The 27,756-nt window shown below is 54.4% G+C and overlaps 1 protein-coding gene across 1 annotated transcript in view; it reads right to left on the bottom strand.

Moving 5' to 3' along the window:
- Positions 1-17,491: 17,491 nt before the first annotated feature.
- SND1 (staphylococcal nuclease and tudor domain containing 1) overlaps positions 17,492-27,756 on the bottom strand; it is a 447,431-nt gene continuing 437,166 nt past the window's right edge. Inside the window, exons 19-24 of the mRNA XM_070423847.1 lie at positions 24,486-24,609; positions 23,600-23,669; positions 22,561-22,674; positions 20,757-20,960; positions 18,182-18,226; positions 17,492-18,074 (exon numbers count right to left, since the gene is read on the bottom strand). Of these exons, the coding sequence (XP_070279948.1) occupies positions 18,009-18,074; positions 18,182-18,226; positions 20,757-20,960; positions 22,561-22,674; positions 23,600-23,669; positions 24,486-24,609 (623 nt within the window). The 3' untranslated portion in view covers positions 17,492-18,008. The remainder of the gene's footprint in view (positions 18,075-18,181; positions 18,227-20,756; positions 20,961-22,560; positions 22,675-23,599; positions 23,670-24,485; positions 24,610-27,756) is intronic.

Here is a 27,756-nt window from a genome sequence, read left to right as displayed (position 1 = left end):
GCCCTGGCTGGTGCTGCTGGGGCCGGCCCTTCCTGCCCAGGGAGAGCTGAGGGGGCTCGGTGCTTCTGTTTCCCTTTTCTGCCAAGTCTGCGGGGCCATGCTCCCTCGGGGAAAAGCTCCCGGTGAGGATTCCTTGACTCTTCTCATATCTGGCCGCTCCTGAGGTCCTTGGCTTACAACTCCAATCTCTGCCAACCCACCCTGAAGGGTAGCAGAACACGCCACCCCAAACCATGCCGCTTTGTATATGGATTCTTAAACTAGGCACTTAAACAGCCAACGGGAGAGAGGATTTCTCTGAGCGCCCCTGGTCAGCCTAGAGACAGAGCCTCCCACTGGAGCTCAGCTGCTATCAGTCCCTCCCAGGGACTTACCCACCCCTGACCCTCACCAGGGGCAGAAGACTGTGAGTGACTCCCACCACGATCAGGCCTCCCCCGCTTTTCCTGAGGGCCCATCCACCCTTCCCAGCAACCATTTGGTCCCCGAAAGGGCCTCCCTCCCGCTCCCCTTCCCTGTGAAGGGGCATTTAACCCTGGTTCCAAGTTACCTTGGGGAGCTATTCATCCCCACCCTGGGGCTCACCCATGTACACAGGAGGCATCCACGTTAATAAACTTCTGTTTGCTCTTCTCTTGTTAATCTTTGATTACCGGGGTCAGCTAAGAGCTCAGCAGCCTTCTCTGATGCTCTGTCTCAAAGCTCCCTCCCCTTTGTCTCACAAGGACGGCAGTGGTTGGGTGAGGGCCCACCCCAATCCTTCCTTAACTTACTAGTAAGTGCCGAGTTAGTTACAGCCGCAAAGACCCATCTCCAAGTTAGGTCTCATCCACAGGCACCAGGGGGTAGGATTTGGACATATCCTTGGGGGAGGGGGACATTATCCAACCCACCCCAGCAGGTGCTGGTGGTGTTTCTTGGTGGCCCCGAGCCGCAGTGCACCAGGGCCCGAGGACACCCGGCTGCAAGAGGCTGTCCCGGGAGAGCTGCCTCTATGCCCGGCCTCCTGGTCCTGGTGCAATTGGGACGACTGGTCAACATCTGAGCCCTGAGCACAGAGTAAAGGCCTTTCCCTCCCGCTGGCCGGTAAGCAAGGAAAATGGAAGAAATAAGAAGAAAGGGTATTGAGTCAAAGAAATCAGAGCCTTACCAAATGTGCGGCTCCCCGGGCAGAGGAGCTAGGGGATAGAGAGGAGGCATACGCGGCACAACCCCACTGAGGTGCTGGAGCCCCCGGCACACCCTTACCTGGGCCCGGGGGAGGTGGGGGGGCGGGGAGAAGGGTCAAGTGGGAGCTGACACTTGGGGACCCTGGGCAGCTCCTGGCAGAACTCAGGCTCATCTTCACCTCTCCTGCCTCGATGGTGGACACTTTCCAAAATGAGGTGCCTTCCCCGGAGGGCCCAGGTCCCCCCCACCGTGAGTGGTTCCCCTCCACAGTCACACACCCCCAAGCTCCTGCTCCTTTCTCCCCTCAAATGCCCTAGGCACAGGGCTCCTTCCCCCAGGCCCTCTCTTCTCCTTTTCCAGGGGAACAGACCTCATCCTATAAACAAATTCAAACCGACTTGGAAGTTAATGACTGAAACGCTAACAATAAAATGGGCTGGGGCGGGGGAGGCTGTGAGTCAGAAAAGGAAGCCCTGTGGCGGCTGGTCAGTTCTGAGACAGGCGACAGGCGTGAGGCCTGATTTGGGGTGGAGGGGCTCAGGCCATCAGCCCACGTTCACGGCTGGTGTCGGGCCGCCTCCAAGTGGCCCCCCTGCCCTGCCCTCTCGGGCCAGTGGCCTTTGTGGGACCCCCAAGCGGTCTCCTTGGACCAGCCTCTGGTCCTGTGAACATGCTTCAGGATTAGTCATAACTGTTTCCTTCTATTCTAGAGGCAGCAGCTGAGGCACACACAGGCCAGGCCGCATGGCAAAGCTGCTCTGATCCGAGCCCAGGTGCTGTCTCCTGAGCCCCCGCCATCTTCCTCGCGGGATGCTGTTACTAACCCGTTCAACGCCGCCCCCTTCTCTCCGTCTCCCTCAAGAGCCAACCATTCTCAAGTGTTTGGGTTCGGAAAAGTGCTTGCAGAACGCCTTAGGTGTGTGCCTGCCTGTTTAACCTCATGCGGGTGCGTCACGATCGTGGATCGCATTCCCCTCCTTGCTTTTTCTACCCAGCACTGCTTTTAGGGCTCCCACGTTTGTGTGGACAGAGACCTTCTTGCCGCTGCAGGGGCCCATGGTTTGTTCCTGGAGTGTTTCACGGTCCATCCTCCCAGAGATGGGCCTCTCCCGCTACACCCCCGCCCCCCACACACACACCCCAGCACAAGGAAAATTGCCATGGATGTCCTCATACCTGTCCCCTTGAGATGTCAGGCTGTCTTTGGGGCATGTGCCAGGAGCAGAAAGGTGGGACCTCAGGGTAGGCAGAGCCCGCACCTGCCATTTCACTCGCCAGAGTGGCCACGCTGGTCTACAGCTCATCTCCTCTGCCACATGGACTTCCTTCCCACCGTCACACAGGCTCCCTGACTGTGAAACAGCGAAGCGTGTCGGGCGGGACTGTCAAGGCCGATGAGGAGCATAGGCTCTGGTGAACCAACCATGTGAGAAGAGTGAAGCTACAGAGTGTCGCGGTGTAGAAATGCTATTAATAGTCATTGATGAACTGTTACATTTTTGCCAAATTACCAGACTGTCCAGTAATTGCCAGTGCATGTCAGTGCTGGCTGTCTTCTGTTCCCACGTCCAGATCTACTCCGCCTGCTCCGCCTGGGCAGCCCCGCGGGCTCTCCTGATCTGTGGCTCCTGGTGAGGCTCTGGCAGGGGGCCGGCAGGCGGAACAGGAGCGAAGTAGGGTTTCCTCCCGCTCCTACTCCCGTGGACCCTGCCTCACTCCCTTAGGCCTTCCTTCCTTCCTCCACTTTTCAGGCCTAGAGCGGGCCAGCCCTGGGTCCCGCAGCATCTCTGGCTGATTTCCCTGACCTCTACCCACACATACGCCTTTACTGAGGGAATGTGTCGCCGGGACCCTGCCTGGGAGACAGTCTGAGAAGACATGACTGCTGGGCTGGACCCGATGCTACTGAGGGAGGCAGTTTCAGCTCTAGTCCTCACACACCTGTCTGGGTGCCCCAATCAGAGACCTTGCACACCATCACCGCCTCACTTACCTGCACACCATCACCGCCTCATTGCCTCCCTCCTGGGCAGAGGCCTCAGGTCAGTGCATGCCCCACCCCACCCCACTCCAGGTTCTTCCTCTGGGTCCCTTCAGCTCCCAGGGTTTACCTGACCTAGCTTTCACGCCCCCCCCCCCCACCCCCCCCGCATCCCCGACCGTCATGACTGTCATAAGATAGTAAACTCTCCACGGGCCCAGATTCCCAGGTTCTCAGCACAGTGCCCGGCCCATAGCAAACCCTCAGTGTTTGTGGAGTGCTTGCTGGCCTGTGGTGTTTTCTCTAAGCACTGGGATCCTCTCTGGCCCAACGGACACAGTGGTCAGCATCTGTCCGGCCCCTCTACTACCCAGTCCTGGGCCCATGGCCTGTTCCTTTGGGAAGGAGCTGGAAGATGTGGTTGGGAGGTCACGAGGGGCTGGAGGGCTGACACTTTAATTGCATAATTATTTCCTCAACCCAGATGGTGGTGGGAAGATGCGGCCCGCAGCCCGCAGGATGGATGGCGTGTGGACGGGTGAGTTATATTTTCCCAGATAAAAGCACTGATTGCCTATAAACTCTGATTCTGCCTGATGTAAAAGCCACTTTATTGCACATCTAGAAATTACTACCCGTATAAAAGCACATTATTGTGATGTAAAAATAGATTTTTATGTAATTTTTCCCTGCTACCACCTTGTAATTCCTCATTCCCGAGCACCCGAGATTGCACTGAGGTTTATTTTTCTCTTTTAATTGTTTGCCACGGCATGCCAATTTCTGGTGAGGTATTCTCCCCGCCATCAGAGCAGGGCCCGGGCATAAATAACAGCCGTCCCTTCACGGCAGGCAGGGTTCTGGGGCACCCAAAACGCCATCCAGCAACATCAGGCTCCATGTTATGCTACAGTTTGGAGGCGGGTGAGCCCACGGGAACGCTTACTGCCCTCCCCGCAGAAAGCCCTGTCAGTCGAGAAGATTGTTAGATGTAAGGCTTAAAGTTTCCTTTGCTGGAAAGCAAGCAAGCAGCGACAGTCGGATAGACCCTCTCATCGGCAGTTTAAACGTCTCTGATGAGGTCCTCAGTGCTCAGGTAACTTCTGTAGGGCTCACACTACCTCAGTACTTCTCAATAATTCTAAGTCAATGGAGAGGAGAAGAATGAAACATGATTTTGGAAGAAAACTAGAAAAATTCAGGATCCAATTCAGTTTAAAGCTTAAAAATAAAACTTTCACCTTTCTAGATTCTACTGAAACACAGTTCCCCTCCCCCTAAAGTCACCCTCATTTTTATCAAAGATAGCCCAATCAAGACTATTCACTGCATTAAGCCCGGTTTCAATTTGGCCTCACTATTTGCATAAACACAACAAGAATAGTAATTGATTATATAGGTTCTCTTAAATCTGCTTTGCTGAAACCTCATAAGGCATCTCCAAATTGAGCTTTAATCAGCCCCTCAGGGAAATAAGCCAAACCACTAGTTGTCATCAGGCTTTGCCTGCAATCCCTATAGATTTGGGCAAATTCCTCAAGCTCTTGAGGTTCCCCAAAGTGTCTTGAGGTTCTTTCTTTGTCATCTCCCAGGAAACCAACCTTTGCTCCATACCTGGAAAGGCCGCCATGAACCGTGTGACTAAGCAAGGTACCAGACCATTTTTCTAAGGGGCTTTTATCGGCTTCAAGGTCAATCTTAATTCCTTAAAGCCTTCTGGTGACATCGAGAGTCTAGGCATCTCTCTCTCAATCATGACATCAGTCAAAGTCTTGGTTAATAAAGCCACAGTTGGAAAGTGGTTTTATGTGTCCTATTATAAAGAGAACAGATTATTATTGGATTCATGCAAACAAATATATTGGCATGATAATAATAATACTCATTAAGAGTTGCCAAATTCTAGAGGGAGAAAAATATAAATGCTTCAGTATTACTTATGAGGGTGTAATTTACCAAATTTCTCTAGGGGAAAAAACCAAGTTTCTTTAATAACAAAAAGATTTAAAAGTCAGGACTATTTTAAACAAAGTCAAAAGAATAATTATCCTTAGTTCATTCAGTCCCATATAATCAATTTTTGTTTATCTTGATTATTCAGCAGAATTTCCATGAACCCAGTTATTATTCCTTAGAATTCTATAAATCTTCATCTAGTTCAAATATGACCTGCTTAGGAATATGTAATTTAGAGTAAGTTAGGGTAAAACAATGACTGTCTATAAATGACAAAACTTAAAATGACATGGTTATAGACCTGATTATAATGCAACTGATAAAGAATTTGCTTTTCTGTAAGATATAGCATTCCAAGATAGCAATTCAAATTACAAATGAAAGTATATCAGAACTTTGCAAACTCCTAATCTCTAGAACATCAATTTTAATAAAAAAATATGTATACAAATAAAACAATATTATTAATTTTTATTTTATTTGGCAAAGCTTCCCATGTAATTTCAAGCATATTATATAGGCCTAATTAGTTTTTTTAAAAAAAACAAAAACCTCTTTCATAAGGAGAGAGAACAAATCCTTGAAGTATTGCAGGGTCCATTGGAATAACTCAAAGTTATTTCTGGGTTTAAGAAAAAGCCTCTTAAAATTCAAACCTTGGGAAAGTTGTCAAACATAGTTAACCAAAAGATTATAACATAAACTTTTTGCAAACCCAGGTAAATCAAATACATTTTATGGTGATAATTATAAAAGATGTCAACCAAACTTAAACCAGTTTTAATATCAAATATTTTGTCCAGACTACAGGATTCTGCTTAGTTTATATAAGTATTTAATCTCTTTAGGTCAATAACATATTATGTCCTAGTTATGCTATTGAGAGGCAGAAAATGCACCACACATAATACAGACAAGCACGTATCACATAAAGACGATACAACTCTAGCTGGTTTGGCTCAACTAGGGGACTGGGGACTGAAGGGTTCCAGGTTTGATTCCGGTTGAGGGCACAGGCCCGGATTGTGGGCTCGACCCCCTAGTGGGGGGCATGCAAGAGACAGCCGATCAATGATTCTCTCTCATTATTGATGTTCCTATCTCTCTCTCCCTCTCCTTTCCTCTCTGAAATCAATAAAAATATTTTAAAAAATACTGTATACATAAATACCATACACATAATCCAAATTACTAATTTTTGTAGAGAAGACACACGATTTTTTTCATTTGCTCTTGACAACTTTCAAGGAGACTGGAAAGGTGAAGGAAAGGTCCTAATTACCCAGCAAGTTGAGACTCTCAAAAGCTTCAGCCCTAGCTGGTTTGGCTCCGTGGGTAGAGCGTCGGCCTGTGGATCAAAGGGGGTTTGATTCCAGTCAAGGGCACGTACCTCGGTTGTAGGCTCCTCCCAGGCCCTGGCCCTGCCCGGGGCACGTGCAGGAGGCAAACAATTGGTGTGTTTCTCTCACACTGATATTTCTCTCTGTCTTTCCCTTTCTCTAAAAATTAATGGAAAAATATCCCCAGATGAGGATTTAAAAAAACCAACGAACTAAAAACAGGTCCAAGGGCCATGAGTGGGTGGTGGAAACAAAGTGTGGGCTCCAATCCGAGGCATCAAACAGCAGGTGAGCGCCTAGGCAGGGCGGCGCTGGCTCTAGAACCGTTATAGGAAAGCAGGGAGCCTGGGGGGGCTGCTGCGGCTCACTGGAGAGTCGGAACAAAAAGAAACCCAGTGACAGAAGATACTAAATGCTCCAGAGAGAGGACGGGTTACAGCACGAGTGGCCTGTGGACGTGTTGACCCGGTGTCCTGAGAGCGGCCTGGTCAATGACGGGGCAGTAGATGCCCTGAGGACGGATTTACCCGATCAGACGTGGGACTCAGCTCCACGCCAGAGAAAGTGTGTCTGTCCTGTGGATGTGTTTACCCCGTGCCCTGAGGGTGGCCTGACCAACGACCAGGGCAGTAGCCAGCTGCCATGGGGATGGGTTTACCCCACTCACACAGGGTGCTTAACTCCATGCCAGACAGATGAGGGGGAGAAAAGGGGTGCCTTTGGACATTAGGGTGATCAGGTCTTGACTCACGGGACCCCATCCCCCAGGTGCTACCTGGGAATGTGTGGGGGGTGCCTCCATGTCCAGAGGGCAGGGTTACCGTCCCTCTCAGCATTGATGGGGCACGTTTTGACTAAGGACTTGCTCCTCAGCTGACTGGTAGTTCCCCCTGCTCGCCCCTCCCCCCCCCCCCCTCCGCCCCGCCAACATGAACATGAGAGAGCGTCAAAGGTCCCGGAGGAGAGGAATCAGCTGGGGGAAGGGGCTGGCACCTGACTGAGGGTTTTCTCTTACACACTTTCTACAGCGTCCACAACCCCTCTCACCTGTTCAGAAGAACCATTTTTAGAACAGTGCACTTTCTTCTTTAAAAAGATTTATCTTGATTGTTGGAACTATTACAGATGTCTGCTTTGTGTTTGTTTTTTCCTCATGGACCCCCTCCTCCCGCCCCCGCCCCTCCCAAGCCTTTGCCACACTATTGAACAGCGCACTTTCAATCCTGGCTCTGGCTCTCCGGAAGTGTTATAGGAAAGAAATGAGCCTAGGCGGGGCTGCTTCGGCTCACTGAGAAGTCAGAGAAAAGCGGGCTTTGGGGACAGGTTCAGGGGGTTAGCCTGGGAGGGGCTGCCACTGCCCATTGCTCCACTGGGTGCAAGTCTTGTGGGGTCCCGGAGAGTTTAGGAGATGCACGCCTGTGGGGTAAGAAGAGGGCCAAGGGAAAGGCGTGGGTACGCTCCCAGGAGCGAGAGCACGCACTGCACCGGGTCCTTTGCTTTGAGGTTTTTTACGGGCTGAGAGTTTAGGGGAGGTCTTAGGGGAGATTGCAATAGAATATTCATCAGCTTTTCCAGCTGTGCCCTTTCATGGTCATGGTCTCCACTGTTGGTCAGCCCTAGGGGAGGGGTCATTGTAGCTGGTCCTGGCATTGCCCACCTGGTTTTGCTGCCTTTCTGGGCCTGGAGCTGAAATACAACCGAGGCCTAGATGCTACCTCCAGGGCGGTGACCTTCTGGATCTGACCGTAAATTGCTTGGCCAGTTTATCCAGCTGTCTCAGTTTCCCCAGTCCACTTGCCTAGCTTCTGACTAGCCTGCCTCATTAGGAGACGTCAATAATTAATTACAGCTGACTTTTAGTGTGACCTCAGAACTCTTCTGCACATAGCACCCGAGGGAGCCACTACCCATTGATCCCACATGGCACTGTGTGAGATCTCTGCCCTGGGAACTAACTGCCCGCTACAGACCAGGCCAGTCCGGTCGCAGTGACACCCCCTGCTCCCACCCTCACACTGCACTGCACAGGAGCTGTGCGGCACTGGCCTCTCCAGAGGTTCACAGCTGGAGGGTGAAATCCAGCCCTGACCTGTCTTGTCCACGCAGGCCCCTCTCCCTAGGGGTCGAGATCACCTAAGTGGCTCACCGCGGTGGGCCTGTGTGGCTTTTGATACTCTCACACCCTGAGTAACTTCGAATCAGACACTGACCTCTCCTGGTGACCCCGTCAAACGGAAATGCCCCCACCAGTCATACACTATGTCCAGAGTGTGCCCCTCTGTCCCCAGGGTTTCAGTAAACGTGGAAGCGTCACACGCCTGGGACGCCGGGTGTGGGGTGCTCAGCCTGCGCCCGGGGCTTCTGCACAGCCCTGCCCTGGCTCCGCTCTCTGGACTTTCTCATGTCCCAGCCAGAAAAGCCCAGGCCCAGGCAGTGGGCAGGCCTGCTGGGGCTGACGGGCACAGCAATTCCCATGGCAGCTCTGGGGCGGGAGTGGGGCTGTGACGGGCTGCTTGCCTGCCTGCTGAGGCGCCAGGAACCTCCAGCACCGGGCTCCCTGCTGGGGGTGGGACACGCTGCTCCACACTTTCTAGCGGCAGCACCCTGCTCTCAAGCACGGTCCCTGCAGCCCACCCCACCGCACCCCCTTCTCTGCCCACCACTGCGCTGCCCCCCACAGGGCTTTCTTAGGAGCCACACGCACTCACGCGCATCAGTGGGGCAGGTTATCAATTGGGCTAATCAGGTGGCTGCTGAGACACCTACACACAGCCAAACCTCCCACCACCTGTGCCTTCTGCCTGCTGGGCCCAGATGTTAGGTCCCAGGGTGTGTCCATGGGTACGTTCTGGCTGGGTGTGGCATCCCCCATGCCCTCCCTCACCATGGGGTCAGGCACTCTGAGCACTTTGCTGCTGTATCGTCAGCACATTATAGGTGCTCAGTACACGTGGTCTGACCAGCTGCAGCCTTAGTCCCAGGCCACCCTGCTACCCACCTCCCACCACTCCACAACTGGGGCCTCCCGGGAGATGGCCAGGGACTCAGCAAGTGACCTCAGCCCCCTGCCCCTCCTGGTACCCTGGCTCCCATCTTGCCTGAGCCACACGATGCTCCCACGAGCAGGAGCAGGCCTCTGTGTCTCAGACTTCGGCAGCATTGTCGCTGGTTCCTTTCACTCAAACAGTTCTGGGCTGTCCAAACTCCCACCTGAGCAGCCAGCTGCTGGCCACCCAGACACAGAGAGTTGCCTGCAGCACGTCTGCCCTGAGCTGTAACAGTGGCTGTCACGGAACGCTGAGTCGGCGGGAAGCCCTGCACGAAGAACTTTGTAAATACCTCAGTGAATTCTGACATCAACTTTATTTTTATTAAATGGATTGGGGTGACATTGTCAACATGAACATACAGGTTTCAGGTGTGGGTTTCTATGCTAGAAGATCTGTACATTGCACCCTGTGCCCACCACCCAAGTCAAATCTCCTGTCACCTTACATTAGCTCCCCCCCCCCCCCGCACCCCTTCCCTTTGGTTTGTGCTCACGAGTTTCAGGTCTATATCCCACGTATGAGTGAAATCATAGGGCTCTTAGCTTTTTCTGTCTGACATTTCACTTAGCATCATGTTCTCAAGGTCCATCTATGTTGTTGCAAATGGCGCTATTTCATCCTTTCTTATGGCTGAGTAGTATTCCATTGTGAACAGGTACCACATCTTTACCCAGTCCCCTATCGTGGGACACTGTGGTTGTTTCCATGACATCAACTTTAAAAGCAGGAACGTTCACCTTTTCATCTTCAGTTTACAGACGAGAAAGCCTCTCAGAGGTTAATTAGCCTGCCCAGGGCACTCAGCGAGGAGGAGGCAAACTGGGGCAGCCTCTCTGCTTTCAGAGCCATGACCTCAAACCTCCCTGCTGTACTGACGCCTTGAGACCATCTCACTTCCAGGTTTTCTGCCAGCATCAACTCAGCCTGATAATGACTAATCTGGTTGACATCTATCTACTGACTCAGTCTCTGAACGCAGCCTAAAGCTCACCATGAAGTTCTGTGAAATCCACACTCTGAATCGCGCACTGCAGGACAGGCTGGAGAGGGGCAGGGCGGCTGCCTGCAGCAGACCAGGGGCGGGAGGGCGGGGGCTGCTCCATCGATTCCATTTCCTCTACCTCGGGCCTCTGAGGCAGACACTGTTGACCACGGCTGAGCTGTGCGTGTGAACAAGAACACATTGCAAAGCCCACAGAGGCCCCATTTAGATGAACTGCAGCCTTGGCCTCTTCTCCTTCCACACACACAGCTGTGAACATGAAGTGCTCCGTCCCTGGGCCGCACTCACCTGGTCTGGGCCAGCACTCGGGTGGCTTTGCCCGAGTAGAGGAGGAGCTGGCCTCGCAGGCCAGGCCCCCAGGTGACTCCTGTGGATGGAGGCTGGCTGTTCACTGACTGTGTCAGTGTCACCCGCTCCCACAGCTCAGTGGCTGAGCCCAGGGCATAGAATAATGACTCCGCCGACCTAGGATGATGGGTGTGAGCTGCCAGGGTGGCAGAAGCCAAAGCCCTCAGGCAGCGGGGACAGGGCCCTTTGCCTCCTGTTGGCCTTGTCCCAGTCCTGAGGCTGCAGGGATGGGCTGACACCATCCAGCTAAATGCCAATTCCAGCCCCAGGTTTAGGTGCCGCAGCAAAGGTCCCTGGGGCGTGTGGGGGCCCCTCACTTCCCTGGGACTATTTTATGGGGGAAATGGCTTTTGAAAGACCCTGGCGCAAAGAACAGCCCAAACTTCCGGTGACAGGTAAATCCCCTCGTTACCTCTGGTGGGAGGAGCAGTCGGGGAGCCTCTGGGATGTTGATGTTCTCTTTGGATCTGAGTGAGTTCAGGGACGATTAGATTTGTAAACACCCACAAGCTGTACTCACAAGATCTGTGCATCTGACTTTCAGTTACACCTGAATTTGAAAAGTGTAACAGAGTGTGGGCGCAGGAACCGGAAGTCGTGTGGTGGGCAGGCCGTGTCGGCTTCTCCAGCCCCAGGCCTTTTCCTCATTGGTCAGCACCCAGGGCTGTGAGGACAGGCCTGTGTTTTGGTGTTTAGCTCTGTAGACCCTGGGCCCCAGGCAGGCAGCCTTGAGTCCCACCAGCCAGGAGAGGGCTTAGCTCAGTGCTCCCTCAACGAGGCCGCTCTGCCTGGTACACAGGAGGTGTCCATAACTTCCCTGGCAGAGGGAAGTGCTCCTGCGAAGCTTCTCTGACCACGACCCCACCTCACTCCCAGGATAAATTAAGTTCTCTCTCTTTTGAGCTCCCATTCCATCTTGTTAATAACGTAATAAACACCAATGGACCCACCTCCCAGAGTGAGACCTGCACATTCCCATTAACTTCCGTCTCCCCACACCCATCCTCATCCCGTCCCCGGGGCCCCCTGCCCACCTGGGGACCACCACCAAACGCCTGTATTTATCATCCCTTTGTTTTGATTTTGTGACATGTGTCAAAGGTGTGCAGGTATCCCCGTTTGCTAAACAAAGTGCCAGTTACGTTTGAGGTCCAAATGTAAGCATTTGTGTCCCTCTGCACTCTCAAAACCCCATAAACCAACGATCATTTAACATACACCTATTTTGGTAAAGTTAACTAGGTGTTCCTATCACCAGTACCGGCCGTCCTCAATGGACTGTGAGCTCCCCGAGGCCAGGGCTTCTCCTGGTTTTATCCCAGCCCTTAGACTGGAACCTGGAACCAGTAGGAAGCTCAGTAAACGCTAAATGCCTGCATGCTCAGGGGTCGCTGGATGGCCCGGGCCGGCCATTCCTATTCTGAGCACATGGCAGGGCAGTGCGACAGGGGCATTTTGCGCGTGCCAGTCTCTGCAGGAAGTGTGGGCGCTGCAAGCAATGCCGTGATCAGGAGTGTCCCCTTGCTGGAGGGGTTGCCACCCTGCGCCTGGGCCAGGGCCCCTTGCCCTCCATAGCTGAGCCAGCCCCCAGCCCACCCCTCAGGCCCACTGAGACCGACACCCACAAGGTGAAAGCCACGACTCAGACAAAGTTCACAGGCCTGGGGCAGGGGACCTGTTTTCTATTACTGGCCCTGCCGTCAATAAGCTGGGCGACCTTGGGCAAGTCACTCTGTCTCCTTCCTCATCTTGTACAATGAGCTTGGACAGTGATAGCTAATCCTCCCACTAGAGAACTAATCAGAAACACCTAGGAAGCTTAAAAGTGCAAGTCCCAGGTGCTGGCCCACAGGAACTGAGAGAGGAAGCCTGGACTGGGAAGTGATATATGCATATTTACACGATAATAAAAAGGTAGTCAGAAATGCTTGCCTATGGTGAAAAAATTATTTCGTACATAGGGAATTATAATAAGCACTCCACACCCCATTTGTGCCATAGGCAACCACTTTTAATCACGTTTTAGGTCGTTACTATCTTATTGCTAAATATAAGTTCTTATTTTATCAACTTCAAACATTATCCATTGCCTTCCTGCTATGCTAGCTGAGGGTTTAGCTCACTCAACCCACTCCCCATACAGTCCTGGCACTATTTCTAGAAGCTGCATTTTAATGCAAATCCCAGGGGATTCTGAGGTAGCTGGTCAGCCAGCCACACAGAGAGAAACACTGATCGGTTGCTTCCTGGATGGGGATAGAGCCTACAACCTGGGTATGTGCCCTGACTGGGAATCGAACCCGCCACCTTCTGGTGTACGGGACGACACTCCAACCAACTGAGCCACACTGGTCAGGGCCCTCAGACCATCTCTTAAGCCCATGGTTCTGCTCGGCTTCTGGAGCCTTTTCCCACCTCGGGGAGCTCGGAAAGGCTGGGCATGGGAGCCATGCTGGCCACCACGTGTTCTGGGTTTGTGGTGGGTGAAACTGCCCTGCCCTGTCATCGTGCTACCTCTTCTCACAAAGTGTCACCTCCGTGCCCCAGTTGGATAGTGAGGACGAGCAGATTTGTCCTTCAGGGACTGGCTCAAGCAGATTGCTGAGCATCTGACTTCTTTATAACCGCCAAGGAGAGGTGTATGCAGACAACAGCACATACAGAAACGAGAATGCACACACGACAGCTAATGCAACAAGGATGAGCTCACAGATGGGGAGTGAGAGAAGGAAGACGCAAAATACACATGCAGACTCCACCTGCGCCAAATTCAAAACCAGGCAAAACTGGAACACAAAAACACCACAAAAATGCAACAAACCGTCCAAACTCATCTCCTGGGATAGAGGGGGTTACCTTTGGGGGTGATGGCCTGGTGATGCTCTCTGTGATCTGAGTAGCTATGCTGCACAGGTGTGTTCACTTTGTACACTTTCCTGAAGGTACTTTTCCTTACAAGTGCTCCCAATAAACACAAGAAACACCAAGCACCTTTCCTTCCTCCCGGGAAACAAGCCCTCCCTTAGGATGGGCCCAGGCAGACAGGCGAAGCCACAACTGGGCCTGGTCTCTGTGGCCCGGAGTGGGGTGGGGGAGGGGTGCTGCCCAGACCCCTACCCTGCAGGTCACCATGTATTACAGGGTTCCAGCCTGGCACCCCACAGAGCGCAGTGGCCTGCTGGGTCAGGGCAGTGGCGGGAAATGAGGCCCAAGCATGTCCCCTGGGAAGGGTGGCGAGACACTAGCCAACTAAGACTTGAGCGCCATCTTCTCCACCTGCCGGCAGCCAAGCTGTCCGGGGGAGGGTGGGCTCTGGCCCCCCGCCAGCCTCCCCAGGCTGCTGGCCAGCCCAGTGTAAATATTATTACCTCCCACGCATCTGAAGGACGTTAATTATTAAAACACATGCCACCCAGGGTAGTGCACTGTAATTAGGTTCAAATTAAATTAGCATCCTCTTGTAATTATGACATCAATAACCACTCTTGAGGCCCCAGTTCTCCAGTCCCTCCGTTATTTCCCAGCATGGGCTGATGCAAGAAAAGGGTCCACTGGCTCCCTGGGACGCGGAAGTAATCAAACCAATAAATAACGCGGAGGCAGCTACCCCAGCCTTTCCCTGCTGCTCACTGGCAGGGAGGAGGGTGAGCAGGGCCACCAGGGAGGGCTCTCGCTCTCAATACTTCCCTGGTGGCTCTGCTGCGTCAGCCTGCAGAGACCAGAAGTCCCAGAGCCTTCACAGACCAGCAGCGCTGCTTCCGGCCATCTGTTAGCCCTCCTCCGCCCTCCTCCTGGGCCGCCTCCCCAGCCGCCGGCCAGGGCCTCAGCCCGTCTGGGTGCACTGCGCACGGCCGCGGCTTGTTCTAAATGTGTTGGCATCTGCTGCCTCCTCCACACCTAGACTGGACATGACCTTGGCACTCACTGAACCCAACACTGTGCTAGTGGCTGGATAGATGGATAAGTTGTGTTCAAAGAGATTTTGTTGTTCAACTGGGAAGGAGGATGGGGGAGCGGAGTCCTGACACCGAGGAGCACGTCTGCAATCCCTGCTGGGGAAGGACCTCCGGAGAGGTTTTGGGTGCTACGTGGACAGGTGCTGATGCTAACGAGCTTCAACTATGGATGCACCTGCCCTCGGAGTGCCTCCTTAAGTCCTGCATCTTGGGGGTTTGGCTTGCCTCACCCCAGTCCCAGCCCTGCCCAGGACAGACCTAGGAATGCAACAGACATGGCCGAGAGAGGCACACGGGGCTGGGGCCAAAACCAGACCAGCGGCAGCAGCACCCCCTGACCTTTGTCTGAATCAGCCTGAGAAAAGAAAGGTAGGAAGGAGCGGGGAGGTTCAGGCATCATTCAATTGGAGAACCAGAGGGTTTATTTTGGTGCAGTTGTAACCAAGGCAACTGTTAAGATGGTGAGATGATTTCAGACCCTTTCACAAAAGAGTGGGTTGGCATCTTGCCCCCCGAAAATTGTGCTCAAGTGAATACACACTGTGTGGCCCCACCAGGAGGTAGAGAAATGGGCGAGATGGGCATTCTCTTTTCCATGATGGCTAAAAATAAAGTGGGAGACCATGGCGAGAGGCGGCTTGCTGCTGGGGCAGGACAGCGTCTCCAGGAGTGGGGACAGATGGAGAGTCTCGCAATTCATCACCTAGCTGACTTCTTGGGCCCGACAAGGAGCTGGTACAAGGAGCATAGCCCTTGTTATGACCCACCCAGAGGGGCTGCAGACAGAAACATCGAGTCTGCGCTGACTCAACACCTCTCCCCTCGCCCCTCGGTCCTCCTCACTCTTGCTGCTCCCTTTTAACTAAAGTGCATCCCAAGTACTGGAAACATACATTAAATTTGTTGGTGTTTTTTTTTTTTTTGCCTAAAACAGGAGTCCTAGGGACACTCCAGGTGAACCCTGAGCCTGAACAAGTGGATGTAGGGGCAGAACTGCCAGGAGCCAGAATTTTCAGGGACCCAGGATCTCTGGTACAAAAATGAGAGGCGGCCCAGCTGGCATGGCTCAGTGGTTGAGCATTGACCTATGATTTAGGAGGTCAGGGTTCGATTCCCGGGTTAGGGCACATGCCCGGGTTGCAGGCTCGATTCCCAGTGTGGGGCATGCAGGAGGTAGCCAATCAATGATTCTCTCTCATGGTTGATGTTTCTCTCTCTCTCTCTCTTCCCCTCTGAAATCAATAAAATATTTAAAAAAAAAAGAGAGAGAGGCGGCTGCCCAGCCAGTGTGGCTCAGTGGTTGAGCACCGATTGACCTAGGAACCACGAGGTCACAAGTTCGATTTCCAATGAGGGCACATGCCCGGGGTTGGTTGCTGGCTCGATCTTCAGCAGGGGTGTGCAGGAGGCAGCCGATCAATGATGTTTCTCTCTCATTATGTTTCTATCTTTCTATCCCCCACCCTTCCTCTTGTTCTAAAAAAGTCAATAAAATAGTATTTTAGAAAATGAAAATAAAAATGAGAGACGGTTAGCCAGGCCCCACCACCTACACTGACTTTCCCCAAGACCAAGGATCAATTTCCATGGCAGCTGGCATCTCACCCAGATCAGAAGGTGGGGCAACAAGGGGGCTGCCAGGAAGCAGCGCCAGCACTTCTCACCAGAGTACAGGCCTGGGAAGGGCAGGCCACACGATGAGGTTGGGTGGGGGTAGGGAGGACAGGCAGATCCCTGGACACTGTGGATGGCAGAGTGGTGACCACCCGTCACACACACACACACACACACACACACACACACACACACACACCTGCTTCCTCTCCCTGGCAGGCCCCTCACTACACCACAGTGGCTGCCCTCGGTTGCTCTGCTCCCCGGGGGGCTAGCAGTCCCTGTCGTCGGAACTGCGCGGCCAGCTCTACCTTGACAATGGGGGACACTGTCAAGTCAAACGGAGCAAGAGATAATCACCTGGGGACAGGCACTCCTCGGCCACGGCCTCTGGAGCACACTGACCTTCAGCTCCGTCTCCAAAGAACGGACGGCGGAGGGAGCTGAGCAGGGACCAGGGACCAGGGCCCCGATCTTGCCCACGCCATGCCAGCCTGTGTGGTGTTAGCTATGCCTCCTGCTGCCAGGGAAGAGGAAAGTCGCCTCATGGCCCTCAGTGAGTCCCTTCTGGCCCTGGCGGGTCCCTGGCAGGACTGAGCCTGGCCTGTCCTCTGTGGAAAGTCCTGGGCACGACTTGCCGAGCTGCTCCAATCTCTAAGGTCCTTGAGGGCAGCCACGTGCAGTGTCCAGACTGATGAGTCGAAGGAGAAGATCTGCAGCCTTCTGCGTGTGGCCGAGGTGCCAGGTGATGCCCACCACACCCTGGGGGCTGCTCGGAACTCTTGAGGACTGCCCAGCTCCCACTGACAGGCATGCTCCTCTCCACGACCAGCCTCCACGATGAGTGAAAACAAAGGGAGACCCTGGTGAGAGTGGGTTTGCCTGTTGGGACAGGCAGCATCCCCAGGAGTGAGGAGACACGGCATCTACACTCCTGCTGACTTCTTGGCCCCTAGAGAGCTGGGCGTAGTCCTGGCGAGGTTCCTGGGAGTGTGGCTAGGCATGTGGTGACCACCTGGGAGCCACCAGTGCCCAGTCTCCTGGCTCTGGGCTCCACCATGACCAACAAGGGCTGCAGACAGCATGTACTATTTTATTGGGCCTCAAAAGCTTTAAATACAGAAAAGGAGAGGCGCGCTGGCATTTGAGAATGGATGTATCAGAGAAATCACATGATCAACAGCTGGACAGAGCTGGGAAGAAAGGCAGTCTGGGATAGAAGTGGGGTGCTCTCTGGCAGCGGGCCTCCAGTGCCAGGATCACACCCCCATTAGCATGAAGTCTTTCATGTTTCTTCCTGATTTGAGGACAATTTTTAAAAAACCACAACCCCCCCATCCAAATAAAAACAGGAAATCAGCTGGGAGAGACTGGACAGCAGCGCCCAGCATCTCAGAAGACAGGCTCCTGAGAGCCTCAGGCTCCCTGCACCCCACCCCCAGCCCAGATGCTGCCCTGCAAGGCATTTCCACACACTGAAGCAAAGCTGGACCCACGCTACGCCCCGATCTGGGTCTGGAGCGGAAACACCCTCCTGGCAGAGGAAGAGGTACTGTGTGAGGGGTGCTGGGGCCGGACCCGATTCCCTGCTTAGCGGCTGTAGCCAAACTCATCTGCATCATCGGCTCGGAAGTCTCCGTAGCGCCACAGGTTCAACTGTGAGAACAGAAAATGGCTCGTCAGGGAGGTGGGGTCTGCTGGAACCCCAGGTGGTCAAGCCCCCTCTCTCAGCACCCCCCGGAGCTCCGGAGGGGAAAACTCACCCTGGCGCTCTTGGCTGACTCCTGGGCGTTCAGGTATTCTGTGATCTGGAGGGAGCGAGAAAGGGAGGGATCAAGATGAGGGTATTCACAACTGGGCAGCCAGAGTGACCGTCGGACGCCCAGGTCGGGCCACGTCACCCCCTGCCCAGTGGATCCCTAGCTCCCTCAGAGTAAAAGCCAACGTGCATGCCAGCTGTCTCCCAGCTCCACACTGGCTGTCCCATCTGCCGGAAGCTCCCCCTCTGGCCCACCTGGCTACTATCCCGCCCTTTCAAGTCTGATAAAAGTACTGCCTTCTTAGGAGGGGAACGTGGCTGGGTGGGAAGTGATCAACCAAAGAACTAGTATGCACATATGCATAACCCATGGACACAGACTATAGGGTGGTGAAGGCCTGGGTGGGCGGTGGGGGTGGGCTAGAAGAGATTAATGGGGATGGGGGCGGGGAGAATGGGGAGGAAAAAAGGGGACATCTATAATACTTTCAGCAATAAAAATTAAAAAAAAAGTATCACCTTCTTGAGGCCTCCAATGACCCCATTTAAAATTACAACCAGCCCAGCCAGTGTGGTTCAGTGGTTGAGTGTCGACCTATGAACCAGGAGGTCATGGTTTGATTTCCCGTCAGGGCACATGCCCGGATTGTGGGCTGGATAGGGTGTGTGCATGAGGCAGCCAATCAAGAATTCTCTCTCATTGATGTTTCTACCTCTCTCTCCCTCTCCCTTCCTCTCTGAAATCAATAAACATATAGTTAAAATAAATTATAACCAGCCCCTCCCACACACTCCTGATTCTCTTTACTTTAAAATGAGAACCTTTTATCTTATTTTCTTTTTAAAGGGATGGCTTTTATTATTTTTTAGTTGAATTTATTGAGGTGACATTGGTTCACAAAACTATACACGTTTCAAGCGTACAACTCAACCAAACATAATCTACAAGCTGCACCATTATCCAAAGCAAAGTCTCTTTCCATCTCCACCTAGCCCCACCTTTCCCTCTGGCTATCACCACACTGTTGTCTGTGCTACGTGATATATATGTGTGTGTGTGTGTGTGTGTGTGTGTGTGTACTAGTACCTGTGATGGATTTCTGCTTAATCCCTTTACCTTCTTTCATCCAGTACCCCAAATGCCCTCCCCTCCGCTCTGACAGCTGTCAGTCTGTTCCACGTGCCCATGCCTCTGGTTCCATTTTGTTCATTAGATTCCACATGTAAGCGAGATCATACTGTATTTGCCCTTTATTTGTATTTTCTCCTTTTCCATTGCATGTATCTTCTAACATTCTATTTCACTGACTTATTATATCTATTTTTATTGCTCATCTCCTCATGCTTGAACGAGGCTCCACAGGGGACGGATATTGTCTCTTGTTCACTGAGATATGCAGGCCCTCAATAAATGTTTGCTGAAAGAATGACTAGATGAATCAATGAGTGCGTTAGGTGTTTATCTCAGGGCAAAGGAATTTTCTAGACACCAGAGACATACGGGTAGCTTCGCATGGGCGACACTAAGGTCTCTGGTTCTACAGGGAAACTTAAGCTGACGCCTCGGAGCAATCTCAGGACACTGGGGGTTTCCAGGGGGAGGACTAGAACCAGGCCTCTCCTGTCCAGAGGAGACACGGGAGCAATTCACACTGGGGTCTTTCTCCAAATGACTTTTCACTCGCATAAGCAGTCCAGGGAACCACACACCACTGCAACACTGCCTGGGGAGAGGGGAAGGCAGAGGGGCTGGGAGTTGGGAAAGCAAGGGGCATGTCAAGACAGAACACAGGTTTCAACCCTGCCACCCTCACCCTTCCTCTCGGAGGGAGTGTGGGAGGGCACGAGCTGGCCCCAGCCCATCCCTCAAGGCTGGTATGTCCTGGGATCTCAGCTATGGCTTAGTGAGAGGCTGGGAGGACTCCGATGAGTAGGGTCCTCAGTGGAAGGGGCCGCTAGTCCCCTGAACAAGATCGTAGTGATCGACACCTGAACAGTGTAAGCCAGTTCCCCACGTGTCAGCCCCATCCTCACGGCCCAGCCTGGGGAGCAGCAAGCTCTCATCTCACAAAGGGGAGACTCAGGCCAGCTCCAGGCCCTGGGGGCTTTACCAACAGGCTGGAGGGGTGTTGTGGCAGAGTCCCCTCGGACCCCTTGGCACTGCCGCCTGGCTCTGGCAGCACTGAGCGCCAGGAGCTGGTTGTGGCCTTGGAAGTTGTATGTTAGAGAAAAGGAAGTGAGAGGGGGTGAGAAAGCAAGACAGGCTTTGACCCTTTCCATGCCACCCCCGGCAAAGCTTTCCGGCCTGTCCTGGGGGTACATGCACAGGGAACTTTCCGCTCTAGTTTGCAGTTGCATTCTCAGCCAAACCTGCAGCCAATTAATTTGGGATGTAATTAGCTTTTTTTTTTTAAACCCCAACAAACCGAAATCCATTATCTCTCCCCAGCAGGAACAGCAGGATGGTGGGCTCCTGCTCCCTCCCTGGCTCTTGGCGCAGTCCCCCGTCCCCTCTGTGACGACAGTTGGAGACACCAGGGGCCTGCCCCCGCAGTGGTGCCCACCTCCGCGTCACATACCACTTTCTGGAACTGCTTCTCCTTGCGCACCTCCACCATGACCAGTCCCTCCTTCACCAAGCCCAGCCCCACGTCCCCCTTGGAGTCTGCAAACTGCAGGGTGACGTGGGGGCAGCTGGCGCTCAGGTGCTCCACGTTGAGCAGGCACTGGGTATTCTGGATGTCCCGCACCACGCTGTCCACGGCGTCTGTTCGAGCATCCTCCTGGAGCAGAAACACCCAGGGTAGGGGGAGAGGGGAGCCTGAGCAAAAGCTGGCCACCTGAACCCCAGGTCCTGGTCCTGGACCTCCAAGAAAGTCCCCGGCGGGCGCCTGCAGCTCCCTGCCCACTCAGATCCTACCGAGGGAGGAGGCAGGCTCTGGACAGGAAGTGTCCCCTCTCCTTTTGTCCCTCCGCCCCTCCCCTCCAAGCCTATCTGCATGTCATCCCGTCCTTCTCCCCCACCCACCTGCGTGTCGTCTCTGGGGACACGAGGCTTTTCCACATGGCACACGAGCCTGCACCTGCTGCCCAGGCCCGACCACTCCCACCTTGGCTGGCCTTGCTCTGGTAGTGACCTCCCAGCCCCCACCTCTCTGCCTTCACTGTCATCTCAGGGTCTCTCCTCGCTCAGGTCTCCTCATCACCACAGACTGACTGCCCTGATCTACTCTGTCAACACCTTTTCCTGCTGTTTCTCCTCAGCCCTGCAGTCATTTTGTAAAAAGGCAGAAAATCTTCTATGGTGCTGACTCCTACCCTACATCTGCCCCTCAGCAGCCTGCATCTGGCGGCCGCTCCAACCATGACTTTCGTCGGCTCTTGCTCTGAGCCCCAGGGACCTGCTCCAATCATGCGTTCAGATGCCCCTCACTCGGAGCCCCAGGGACTCCTGGAGGCTGAGGCCACGGCCCCTCCACCGCCTGCCTGGCCTCCCTGGGGCGCTGGAACTGCAGCTGGAGTGGTGCGCCTGCAGCCCTGAGCACAGTCTTCCTCTCAGGGGGCACAGTCACGTCAGGCTCTTCCTTAGGCTGTGGGGTCGCAGGCTGTCCCCTCCCATCCCACGTCTACAGACCACGCTGTACAACCCCAGGTTTCAACTCAAATCCTCGACTGAGGCTCATCTCGCTTTTCATTTCCACACTGAACACTAGAAGGCCGCCTGGAGCTCCCACAGCCTCTAATTTGCCCCTTCTCACCTCCCTTATCTTGGCCAGCAGCAACAGACCCACATGTAAAACCCATCTTAGCCTCTGCCCCTCCCGCGCCCCCACCTGCTCTGATGGTGCTCGGAGACCTGGCCTTTCTCCCCAGCCCCGCTCACACGGCCCTGGTTTGGTCACCATTGTCCCTTGCCTGGATTTTCAATGCAGTTGTGTCCCGACAACTCCTTCCAGTCTCCTTCCCTGTTCTAGAAGCAACTTTCAAAACCAGACTTGACCATATCACACTTCTGCTGACAATCCTGCCACACCCCTCCTGCCCATAATACACAGAATAACCTTGATCCTCAGGCCCTGACCTGCTTTTCCCTTTTCATTTCCTGACACTGCCCGCAAGCCCTGAGGGCCCGGCTGTGGTGGACTAGTCTTTGCCCCCGTGCACCTGGCCATGGGCCTACCCATTCCTACGGACTAGCTCAAGTGCTCTGATGCCACCACCTCTGGCACCTTCCCTCAACTTGCTCAGTCACTCCCATGTTTTGAGTCCTGTTACTAAGAGACTACCCATTGTTCCCACTCCTGTCAGCCTGTAAGGGCCGCAGGAGTGGCTGAGTGTCACTGGACAGTCCCTTTCGGAAGGAGAGAAGATGCATGGACTCACATCTTGGGGCACCTGGATGAAGGCGAAGGCATACTCCGTGGCTTGAGCTGGCAGCACACGAGTGCTGAAGGCAGGTGGCAGGGTACCCAGGCGGGTGGACGGCAGGATCTCTCTCTGCAGAGGGCACACCAGGCCAATAGCATCACACACTTGATGACCCCTTGTTCCGAAAAGACAACTCCTGTGGCCAGGCCTCTGGGCGCTCTGATGGAGGGACTGTCTGCTAGCCCACGGCTCTAACGGAGGGACTGCCCGCTGAGCCACTGCAGTGAGGCCTTGGGAGAGCATGGCCTGCTGGCACCTGCAGTGGGCTGCTGTGGCTCACACGCTGTTAACTCTGGGCCTGGTGTGGGCACACTTGTTGGTTCCCACTAATGTAATTTGATAACTGGACTCTAGTCGCAGTTTTTCTTTCTTTCCAATGCCTTCCCTCTTCCACACCAGGGGCGCTCCGGCTGGGAGAGCTCACCAATATGAGGGTCCGGGAGCGTCCTGGCTGCCCATGGTGCTGGCCAAGCCTGGGAGGACCTCTCCCCTGGTGGATTCCCAGGTAGTAAATTGGGTGCATGGCCCAGTTCTGGGCTTCCTGCTAACTGACCCTCAACTCTAGTCCTTGAGGAAAGTGGGCAGCCACAGCCACAGCTCAGGGACCACGCACTCTGAGCTACAGCGCTCTCCCAGGCACTCCGCCACCTCAGGAGTGTCCCTCCCAGCAAACCTCGGTTTGGGGACGTGCTGGACGTTAGCAGATGGGGACAAGCACCATGTTGAGCATGCGGACCAGGAACTGAGTGTGGATGGCCTTCCTGGGCCCTCTCTTCGGAGGCAGGGCAGAGGAGGAAGCGTGGGCATGGCTGGGCACTCAGAGACCTATGGGTGCACACAGGCCTCTGCCAGAGATGCCAGTTTTGCCTGGTCACTCAGGGGTCATGGCCTGTCACACAAACAGTAGATGGCCCTGACCTAGGGAGCTACTGTGTTGATGGCCCTGGCAGCCACTTGGAGACCCCTCTAGTCCAGCTCCCGGCCCCCCACTCACGTTGCCGTAGTCAATGTAGAAGACGTGCACTTTGGCAGGAGACTCGACTTTCTCGACTCGGGCCCGGTACCTGCAATGGCATCATGGGCAGAGCTCAAGGGACAGCCCCGAGGAGTCAATCTCCCTGGAGCCTCAGTGAGGGCAGGGGAGCGGACATAACACTTCCCTGTCCAGGGGTCGGAGAGCACACCCGTGGGTGTCACAGAGGACAGGGCTCAGACTCCATGGGGACACTGTGGTCACCATTTAATGGAATCAGAGCATAGCTGGGAGCAGAGGGAGGGAGAGGGCAGCATGTGAAGCAGATTAATGTGTCCTTGGGGCATAAAGCAACAAGACTAATGACTAGATTGATGTCTGCTGCTGAAACTCGGCACACTAAACAGCAGCTGTAATTAGCCTGCAGAAGTGTCTGGGAGGCCGCAGCGGGAACATATCCAAGTCACTTCGTCACCCTGGGAGGGCCATGGGCCCTGCCCTCGGTAGACCAGACGTAAGTGACCTTGCTGCCTGTGGGCAAGGCTGCTGCTCATGTCCCAGACAGTTGGGGTGGAGGCGGGGTGGCTGGCCTGGGCTCACTGAGACATCACTTTTCCCGAGTGGGGTGACAGGTGTGTTCGAGAGACCCAGACAGCCAGGACTCCCCCAACAGAGTGAGGGGAGAGAGGAGGAGCACACTTCTGTAGTCTGGAGGCTGGCTGGACTGCAGGAGAATCAAGGCCCACATGGGCTCTGGGCAATATAGAGGGCTACCCTGGGGAGGCGGCCAAGGTCAACAACACCCCAGTGGACACCAGGCTGCAGAGGCAAATGCCTGGTCTAGCCGGTGGCCTAAGGACAGACCGGCCCCGGCTCCTGCTGCACTGCTTGGGCCCGAGTGGCTTACCATTCTCCATCCACAAATTTGGCAATGCAGAATTCTCCCCGGCGCGGGGCGTAGGAGCCCTCGACAGGAGGGTGGCTGGCGATGTCATTTCGCATGTTCTCCATTAGCTTCTCCAGCTGGGTGCCTGATGGGGGGGAAAAGAGTGAGACCAGGGTGCCAGGTTCTTTGGAGGCTCATTCTGGCTGGGGAGGCAGATGAGCCTGGGCGTGGGTGGGTGAGGAATTCTGTAGAGCGCCTGCAGCACTGACTCGCCCCCATCCCCCCGGGAGGTCCTCTCTGCTCTCTGCTCAAGAGGTTGCATGCTGTCTGTCCTCAAAGGCAGGATGGTGACTTGCTGACTGTGGAGCCCGTGGGAAAACTCCTGGGCTTCGGGGAAGGAGGTGGAGAATGTGAGTGGACGTGGATCAAGGCCAAGGCCAACCAGCCTTCTCTAGGGTGGGAGCTGGCCAGCCTGCTGCCCATTCCTACAAGAGCTGGCCCTGGCTTGGGCCTCAGAGGTGGTGACTGACCGCAGCCGCTCTCTGCAATGTCTCCTATAAGCTAAAGTGGAGATAAAGGATAAGCCCCATACAACCCCGGACAAGGAAAGGCCTAGGAGTCTGAGCATAAAAGATGGAGAGCAATTCTGAGACACGGTGCAGCCTCAGTGTCTCAAACTTGTCCACTCTGACCAGTCACTCTGCGAGACACATGCTGAACTGAACTCCCAGTGCTGTCAGGTTAGGATTCTTCCCTCCCATCCCAGTTCAGTGCCCTCCTCAACCGGACCGGGGGTGGGGGAAGCTCTCCTTCCCTGCTTGTCTTTCCTGAACACTCTGACCCCGGGGCTCTGTTGCTTGCCTGTCTTTTTGTTTTCTAGGTTTAGCAACACCCAGGGTCTTCTCAAGTTCCCTTCTGGCTCCTTCCTGCTGCCTCCCACTTGCTAAGCCAGCATCAGTCCCCAGTGGCTTCTCTCTCACATCCCTCCTGGCCCTGATCCTAGGTCTGCATCAGACCTGTTGTGCCTGCTTTGCTCTCTGAGGTCAAGGTGCTGGGTGCCTGTGGATTCCTCTTTTCACCTCCAGGGCCCAAGGCGCCACTCACTGTAACAGATGCCTAACACGTGTCGGCTGCTCGTACCCTTGTCGGTTGGCCTTACAAGTTCCTCGTGTGAGTGTATGTTCCTGCCATGCGGCGAGCTCCTTCAGGGCACAGACCACAGCTCCCCTGGTTGTCACTCTTGCAGGGCCCAGGAGAGCCCTGACGGGCAGGGCGCTTGCTAACTCAGCTGCGTTGAGGGTGACCTTGCACATGCACACGGGAGGTCTGTCCACTCCCGGGCCTCTGCACAGGCCTCTGCCCGACTGCTTCAGAACAGGGGCTTTAGGATGCGGTGCCCTTCCCCCACCCAGTGGTAAACACTACCATTCTCCTGAGATAATGCTCCTTGCCCAGACAGTAAAATTTCAGGGACTGAGGAGAAGCCTCTATAGAAGACAAGTTCCTCCTATACTTGGTTTATTTTTATTTTTTTGCTCCAAGGCAACAGAAAGCAGGCTTTGCCTCCTCAAACAGGCAAAGCCCTCTGGGAGGTGCTAACACAGACACCTGGTTGGTCATTTACAGCTAATGGAAACGCTTTCATCATTTCATCCGCTGCTTCCCCAAGGCAGGGTCTAATTAGGAGAAGGGAGAGAGGACGTCCCCAAGAGGGGGTGAAAAGTTGCAGAAGAGGGGGGCTGTGTGTGCTGAGGTTTATTTTCCTGGATTTCATGGAGCCACTGGGGGACAGGGTTTTCTCTGGAGCCCACCGCGACTCTCCAGATAATGTGCCATGAAGCGCTCACTCCCTTCTCCAATGTTCTAAGAAGACGCGGTTTCCTCCTTCATTCTCTGTCTTTATTTTCTGCCTTGGCTACTGCTCGCTGCAGCGTCACGGCTCCCTAGGGCTGAGAGAGACAGTGGGAGGGCGGGGTACCGGCTGGTACACGAAGCCTCTGAGATTAGAGACCGACGGGTCAAAGGCCTTGAACCCTCAAGCTCTGTCCCTGGGAGACTTTAGGATCCTGTTCTTATTCAAGGGGAGTCTTCCCCAGTAGGACCGGAGGTGGGCAGAGCCCGTCTGGGAGCTGTGTACGCTGGGCAGGGTCTAGCTGGCGCCTGCGCTCAGGAACACCACCCCTGTAAGACTCCTTCCGGCACACGCAGACCCGGAGGCTGGGTCTCTCTTGGCTTCATTCCCAAGGCAATGGCTGGTCCAGCTTCCACCAGGATGGCAGCTGACCTCAGAGAACCTGATCTAGCCCGGCCAGTATGGCTCAATGGTTAGAGCATCGGCCCATGAACCAAAGGGTTTCGAGTTCTATTTCCGGTCAAGGGCACATACCCGGATTGGAGGTTCAACCCCTGCCTAGTTGGGAGGCAACCAATCATCGGTGTGTTGCTGTCACATAGATGTTTCTCTCTCTCTCTAAAAACCAAAGGGAAAAAATATCCTCTGGTGAGAATGAGCAACCAGAAAAGAGAACTTGATCCTGAAGGCTCATCAGCTCCATCCTTGCCTCTCCCAAGTATAGCTCAGGTACAGGACTCGAAACTGTCAGTTTTCCTTGGCAAAATGACATTAGCACAAAAGCAGCTGCCTGGGAAATATCATTAGCGAGGAAGTGGCTGAGACGAAGCTGTTGGTGATCTGGAGTGGGCCTGGGTGGGCCGAGGGGGCCGAGCAGAGCTGCATCCTGTCACCCAGGGGCCGCCCTGAGTGCCAGTGACATCTTCGGTCCTCTTGGCCTTGCAAGGATCAGGCTCCTGGGCCCTAGAGGCAGCTCTAAGAGCCCTTTCCGCTGCCCTGGGTGGCAATGAGAGGGAGGTCAGGTTACAGGGAGGGCAGGTGGGAGGCTGGGCTGAGGTCTCTGCCTTGGGGACCCTGGCCACAGGGCACAGCACTGGAGGGCAGGAAGGAGGAGGATGGAGAGTCCTTTAGAAAGACCGCCTGGGGAGGGGAGGACTTCCCCTGGTGTGCCTCCTGTTTCCATGGCAAATGGCTACCATTCAGGGCTGTGGTAACCTCTAGAGAAACCCCAGCAGAGACAAGCCCACACTCCCCTCCTCCACCTGCCTTCCCAGGAAGCTGACGGGGAGCAGGCTGGGAGATGCCAGTTCTTGCTTCCTGACCACATAGAGACAATCTGTTCACTGCTTCCTGATAGGCTCTGAGGGCTACAAATCCTCATGCCCAGCTCAGCCAGGGGTGCCTGGAGCAAAACAATTACCTAAGAGTCTCAGAGCACCA

Source organism: Myotis yumanensis, unplaced genomic scaffold (genome assembly GCF_028538775.1).
Source record: "Myotis yumanensis isolate MYYU_CA2020_CCGP unplaced genomic scaffold, mMyoYum1.0.hap1 SCAF_9, whole genome shotgun sequence".
Classification (NCBI taxonomy): Eukaryota; Metazoa; Chordata; class Mammalia; order Chiroptera; family Vespertilionidae; genus Myotis; species Myotis yumanensis.
This window is presented reverse-complemented; position numbering and strand designations above follow the sequence as displayed.